This window comes from Berghia stephanieae, chromosome 8 (genome assembly GCF_034508935.2).
Source record: "Berghia stephanieae isolate SIO BIC M18660-M18661 chromosome 8, UCSD_Bste_1.3, whole genome shotgun sequence".
Classification (NCBI taxonomy): Eukaryota; Metazoa; Mollusca; class Gastropoda; order Nudibranchia; family Aeolidiidae; genus Berghia; species Berghia stephanieae.
Window position 1 is genome coordinate 9,414,302 of NC_088367.1, and position 7,500 is coordinate 9,421,801.

Here is a 7,500-nt window from a genome sequence, read left to right on the forward strand (position 1 = left end):
TCTTTTCCAAGGACTCAACTATGAGCCGAGCGAGGCTCGAACCCAGGACCTTCCGATCCGAAAGCGAGTGTCATACCACAAGACCACATAGCGGCACTTAGGATATACGACCTACATATATGTGACCCATCGTCTCAAAACGGTATTATGTCGGAACGAACCATATGCCTAGAAGCCGAATTAAATGTTAAACTGGTCAAAAATATAAATTGTTGGCATTAGCACCCTAAAATATGGTATCCATTCTCCTTAATAAAACATACAAACTCAACACAAGTCTGATATTTCTGGCTATAAATTCAATTTTCAACATCTTATTCAACCCGACTTAATACCGTTTTGAGGCGAAGGGTCACATATATATATTCGTCGGTTACAACAAACATGAAAAATAATTTATTTCGACATGGATGGGTTACAAATTTTATTCTTTATTTTTCATTTATTTACACATACTATCCAATACCATGGCTTTGACAAATATAACAAAATAGATACAACACACAACACAGTATATATTTCTGTAAAATTAATCATAAAAAAACTCCCTTTATTCATCCCGAAGAGAAAATTTGTCTCTAGGGTCTGTTCCAAGGGAAGATTGGAATAACCCAGGCGTCAGCCGCAGTGCAGAGCGGCAAATTGATCTGGGCGAGATGACTATATATAAAAGCTCGTCTTTAAAATAATAATAATAATAATAATAATAATAATAATAATAATAATAATAATAATAATAATAATAATAATAATAATAATAATAATAATAATAATAATAATAATAATAGAATGGAAAAGAAGCCTAACTTAAATTTACAAAGACAGACTTTTTGGACGTTTCGGGTTTATCCTTTGTCAAGAGAACACGATGAATGAAACGCTAAAGACAAATGAGAGATGGGAAGTCCTTTCATCTCTCATTCGTCTTTAGTGTCTCATTCATTGTGTTTGTTGACAAAAGGGAAACCCGAAACGTCCAAATATAATATTTGTTCTGTAAATAGAATTGAAAGACTTCGATTGATGTATTTCTTAGAGCTTCAATAACCACATTTGTATTATTTTGCATCTTGGAAAATAATCATTGAGATGCGGTATTAATATTAAGTTAGGGTTAAAATTTCAATCAAACCCACCACTATGAAAAAAAAACAAACAAAACAAACAAACAACTTAAAGAAATTAAGGAGCAGGCACCAGTATAAGATAAAGATCTGAACAAGTGTGTATGAAAGATGCTGGACAAAGCAAGAAAGAAAAATACAAGAAAAAAAATTGAAGAAAAAAAATGAAAAAGATTTTTTGGTATGTTTTTTTTTTTTTAATTTTTATTTTCTTTCTTGCTTTGTCTGGCACCTTTCATATACACTAGTTCTGGTCTTTATCTTTGAAAAAAAACCCCCAAAAAACCCAGAAAAACATCCTAATTCTTTTCGAAAAGAATGTAAAGCAACAAAGACATTATTCAAATCCGTGTGAATCATAAGACATGAAATATACAGTCATATTTATATTTGTTAATCTTTATTTCGGCTTGTTTTAATATGAATCTACATTTTATTTTATTAAACAACAAGAACGGATAGAGAAACAAAAAACACCCACCCCCCCCCCCCCCCAAAAAAAAATAAAAATTAATGTATAGAATAGGAAGATGTAAAAATAACAGAAATCAGCCGACGTGTGCATATATAAAGGTCTGACATCCTAACCACTAATGGGCCTAGTTTGACATTGTTGTATTGGATAATATTTTGCATCATTTATTTTTTTTAGATTTCTGTAACAACAATGAGCTCATAAAGAATTGGGTTATCAGACCTGCAAATAAGTGCACGTCGAAAGCGGCTAAATAAAACCATTCAATATAACAGTGATGGTAGTTATCTACAGTTATCTATTGTAATATTCTTAATTCCTGCCTTTCGATACAGTGGAATCCTGATAGTCAACATCCCCTAGACTAGAAAGATTCGTTGGATTTAAGCAATTTTGACTTTATCCATGATATCAATGGAAAACAATTAGATAAAGAATAGAAAATATGTGACGCATCGTCTCAAAATGGTATTATGCCGGAACGAACCAGATGGTTAAAAGTGGAATTAAATGTTAAACTGGTCAAAAATATCAATTGTTGACATTAGCACCATAAAACATGGCATTCATTCTCCTCAATAAAACATATAAATTCAACACAAGTCTGATATTTCTGGCTATAAATTCAATTTTCAACATCTTAACAACCCGACTTAATACCGTTTTGAGGCAAAGGGTCACATTTAGATAAAGAACAGAAAATTAATATGGGACCAACAAAAGATAAAGACCGAAACAAGTCGTGTATATGAAAGGTGCCAGACAAAGCAAGAAAGGAAAATACAAGAGGAAAAAAAGCATCACAAAAAATCAGTCTACCTCGACTGGGGATCGAACCTCAGACCTTCTGATTACCGGTCAGACGTACTATTGTGTTATGGTAGCAGGTCTGACCGGTAATCAGAAAGCCTGAGGTTCGATCCCCAGTCGAAGTAGACTGATTTTTTGGATGTTTTTTTTTAAATTGTATTTTTCTTTCTTGCTTTGTCTGGCACCTTTCATACATACTTGTTCATGTCTTTATCTTACACCGGTACATGCTCCTTAATTGTGACCCATCGTCTCAAAACGGTATTATGTCGGAACGAACCAGATGCCTAGAAGCCAAAATAAATGTTAAACTGGTCAAAAATATAAATTGTTGGCATCAGCACCCTAAAATATGGTATCCATTCTCCTCAGTAAAACATACAAACTCAACACAAGTCTGATACTTTTGGCTATAAATTCAATTTTTAACTTCTTAACCAACCCGACTTAACACCGTTTTGAGGCGATGGGTCACAGTTTCTAAATTTGACCAACAAAAGTGTTAACTATAAAAACAAACTTTGATTTCAGGAGTGTTGACTTTTTACGGAACCCACTGTATATTTCCTCATCATAGATTTATCACAATGCTAGATTAATATCATCAGCACATGCCGCTTTCAGTGGCGGCAAATCTGACAGCTGCCCATACTCGTTCCTTAGCAATCCCGGATTCACATAGGTTAGCAAGAACTCGAAGACGCCTCAGGGCCCGGTCGTTCTGTGTGAGTGTCATACCGGGACACTTAGATTTCATCATTCGAATACTCTCCTTATAGCATTTGAAATCTGTAGATCTAACACGATCCTTTGAGAGTCTATCAAAATCACCCATGTCGGACACCAAAGCAACAACATGCTTGAAAAATTTATCAGTTTCCTCGTATTTCCTCGTCAAAGCACGATATTTTTCACTGAGGAGCATTAATTTTTTGCCTTCCGCAACCTCAATCCTCCTTTTCAATGTTTCAAGCGGCACATCCTCGGAAGGTATAGCACCAATATTTGGGTCATATCGAGACATATTTTCAGAACGGAACTTCAAAGCGAGAGTTGAAGATGATCCCTGAAATTCCCCTACCTTTTGTTTACCGATTGATCGATCTCCGTATTCACACACATGGCTGGTATTGGTCTCCTTTTTCACACGTTCAAATTGTTCCTGCAAAGTCTCACTGTTTAGATTTTCAACATCGGAGTCTTGCATCCATTTGACGCTATATACATCACCGAGATAGACTTGTCGTTTTTGGTCCCAGTAAGTAGCAAACGAAGATTCTTGTGGATTGGCAGCCGTTGTAGCAAATACATTAATATCCTTCCTGAGAAGACGGTCAAAAATTGATCCCGATTCACAAGCTTCAACGTAGAATACCATCTCTTTATACTGCCTGTTCTTATGCATCTTTAATATAACGTTATTCAAATCTTCGGCATGCAACTCATCATCGGGAAACGCAAGAATATCGGGGCCTCCGTGATCTGCAAAATTTACAAAGACATGATCATTTGGGCCACTTTTGATGACTTTCCCTTTCCGTCCTAGCAAAGCCTCCACTCCTTTCTCATCGCCAGAGAGAACTTTTAAGAAAACTTCCGGGTTGACATCTTTACCCGTGTAGTCTTTCAAAACGCCCGGATATAAGTTGGGTCCTCTGGGTTCGTTGATGATGTTCCCTTTGTACGGGTTTTCCTCGTTGTGTGCAATGTCATCGTACATCATCACGACGATCCTGTCGTCGGGAATGCCGTGATTGTGGAGGACGTGGTAAGCATGGCAGATGTCGGCTTGATGCCGGTAGTTGTCGTAAGTGTTGGAGCCAGCCACGAGCAACGCCCATTTGTCGCATGCGACTGCGGACACCAAACTTATCACTACGACAAGAGTCAACAACGATTTATCCATTATGACGGTAAACGTTTGTTAATCCTATCAAAGAATTTTATAAAATCTACGAATAGACAACAATTGTTCAACGCTACTATAACCACTTCGGAAAAATTAATAATATCGCACTGATATTGTTCTTGATTGGAAAGTAAAATAATCAGAACTTCCCTCGATTGTCTTGATCCACAAAGACAAAACACTCGTTTATATTGAATATTTTTGTTATCACATGATGGGTTATCACCAATATTTTTTCTTTATCAATCTAAGTGATAACATCATGCTTGTATGAGATCATGTGACATCCATGTGACACTGCACCGTGATAAACATAAATAGACGCTGACAATGCAGCTAGTTCGTTTTTTTTACAATAGACGCTGTGATTTGGCTGCTGTTGAATTATTAGGAGATAACATGAACTCAACGGGACGGCCTCAAAGTCATCAAGATAACCCCAAGAAGAGATTACTTCTTTGACCTGATAATCAAAGTCACAAAGGCAATTTAAAATTGTGACAAAAAGAGTTCGGTATACCAAATCATTTACTGCGTTCTATAGATAGAATGAAGATGACTAAAGTCCTTGTTATTGCTTCTTGCCATCCGCGTTTGTGAGTAATTCTCACTAAACTGTATTAACCAGACTATAAACGTTCAAGGTTAAACATAGTTGTGTGTGTCGGTCCGTTATATCTCCGGATGGCAATGTTATGAGCTTCTTAGGCAAAAGCACACTATCTATAAACGTGGTTACACATAGTATTGTGTGTTGGTCCGTTATGCTTCCGGATGGCAATGTTGTGAGCTTCTTAGCCAACCGCATACTTTCTATATAATAAACTTACAACATTGTCGTTATCTAGAAGTTTCTTCAATGAACGTTGTGGACAGGGATAAATAGACACATTTAAAAAAACACATTCCCCTTGTTTCGTCATGATCAAAGTACTTCACAGTTCATCTATTTACGTTGCATTGTTTAGGCCCAAGTCTAAGCTCAGTGTGTAATGTGTAATCCGCACAAAAAGTGGGTTCGTGTATTGATGCTATGCGTTTAGGTAAAATACTCACAACATCCGTCATTCGGATAAAACGTACCAACACAAAACTATGTTTGACATTGACCGTTTATAGTCCGATTGATATAATTTAGTGAGAGTTAGTCACCAAAATGGCTGTCTAAAAACAACAAATAACTGAGTGGCTTCAATTTCGTTTCTTCTATAACATTGAATCGATTCATACATTCGAGCTCATCAGTCGGTATGCTGAATGTCGTAAAATTGACGCCCTTTTTTTTCTCTCAAAAACTTCATGTTTTGGTGTCTGACTATATCACCTCACTACTGTTTTTGGTATGCTCTGGGTTAAGCTAAGGTTTGAAATACTTATTAATATTAATTTAAAATGAGGATTCACTCATTCAATTTTACGACATCCAGCACACCGAATGATGGGCACGTATGTATAAGAGAGAGAGAGAGAGAGAGAGAGAGAGAGAGAGAGAGAGAGAGAGAGAGAGAGAGGAGAGGAGGGGGGGGGGGGGGGAGGGAAGAGAGAGAAGAAAGAAAGAAAGAAGAGATGAAATTATAATATAATATATATATATATATATATATAAAATATATATAATATATATAAAGAGTTATAAATAGAGAGAGAGAGAGTCTAGAGAGAAAGAGAAAGAGAGAGTCTAGAGAGAGAGAGGGAGAGAGTCTAGAGAGAGAGCATAGAGAGAGAAAGAGAGAGTCTAGAGAGAGAGAGAGAGAGCCTAGAGAGAGAGCATAGAGAGAGAAAGAGAGAGTAGAGAGAGAGAGAGAGAGAGAGAGAGAGAGAGAGAGAGAGAGAGAGAGAGAGAGAGAGAGAGAGAGAGAGCTTTAATCTAACGTTATCGCGATTAAAAACAAAGCTGAGGGAAAGCACTGACAAACGGCAACTGACGTTATCGTAATCCAAATTGCTTTGTAAACAACATCCTCATGACAAGAGAAGTCTATTTATAACACAAGGAAATTCCATCGCCCTTTAATTCAGAGGAAATAACCAGTTTCTGTTTTTTATTATAACTCAATATCCACTAAACGTGCTCAAAGGGTCCCGGACCTACAGCAACATGTAACATGTAGTCCGAGACACGACGTTAGGCGATATTACAATTTTTTTTTTTTCCGACAGAGCTAGAGACAACGCTGTTAACGACCAGGTACTCACTTTACACATGAGTACGGTTATCGGTTAGCGAATATGAGTAAAACGCATTTTCCAAAGACTCAACTATGCGCCGCGCCGAGCTAGGCTCGAACCCAGGACCTTCCGATTCGAAAGCGAGTGTCATACCACAAGACCACCATAGGTCATAGGTCAGAGTACTTCAAATCTAATCAGATCTGTTTGAATGATGACTAGACTTTTTATCCGATAACCTACAAATTTTAAGGAAAATCCACCCCACTTTTTATCAATGATAATGAAATCGTCCAAATTATTTTATTTATATTTCATTTTCCTTGTAGCCTTATGCGCACAAAGACTTTAGTTTTATATGTGACCCAACGTGTCGAAACGGTATTATGTCGAAATGAACCAGATTATAAAAAGTCAAATTAAAGTTACACTGGTCAAAAATATAAATTATCGCTATTTAGGACTCTAAAATACGATCATCATCATTGTCCACAATAAAACATACCAACTCAACCAAAGTCTGAGATATCTGGCTATAAATTCAATATTTAGCATCTCAGTCATCCCGACATAATACCGTTTTGAGGCGAGGGTACACATATGTCAAGCGCTACTGAGAGTGATTAATGATTGAATGGAAAAGTAGTAGCAGTCGATTTTTTTGTTTTGTTTCAAAGTTCAAAGGATCACGACCAGATGATGCGGTGGGGGAATACCCCGGTTTCTGTAGCGTAAGCTAGATATAGACACGTGTCACTGAGTCGCAAGCTCGTTGTGTTATTGGGGCACGATAAAAATAACTCGTTTAATAAATACAAAGAGATGAATGAATCGTATATTCTAATTGTTAAATTCATAGTGCACTGTCTGGACTGAGGACATCCAAATATAATAATAATAATAATAATAATAATAATAATAATAATAATAATAATAATAATAATAATAATAATAATGATAATAATGATAATAATAATAATAATAATAATAATAATAATAATAATAATAATAAT

The 7,500-nt window shown here is 36.2% G+C and overlaps 2 protein-coding genes across 5 annotated transcripts in view; one reads left to right on the forward strand and one right to left on the reverse strand.

Annotated features, from left to right (window-relative positions):
• LOC144978135 (collagen alpha-6(VI) chain-like) overlaps window positions 1-7,500 on the forward strand; it is a 66,945-nt gene that overhangs the window by 50,807 nt on the left and 8,638 nt on the right. The window lies entirely within an intron of this gene.
• On the reverse strand, window positions 416-4,493 carry LOC144978134 (legumain-like). The gene has a single exon (XM_078923786.1). The coding sequence runs from the start codon at window positions 4,313-4,315 to the stop codon at window positions 3,014-3,016; it is 1,302 nt and encodes a 433-aa protein (XP_078779912.1). The 5' UTR covers window positions 4,316-4,493; the 3' UTR covers window positions 416-3,013.

What these genes read in the sequence shown, in the direction of transcription:
- LOC144978134 (XM_078923786.1), bottom strand. Translation starts at nt 4,315, where the DNA reads ATGGATAAATCGTTGTTGACTCTTGTCGTAGTGATAAGTTTGGTGTCC.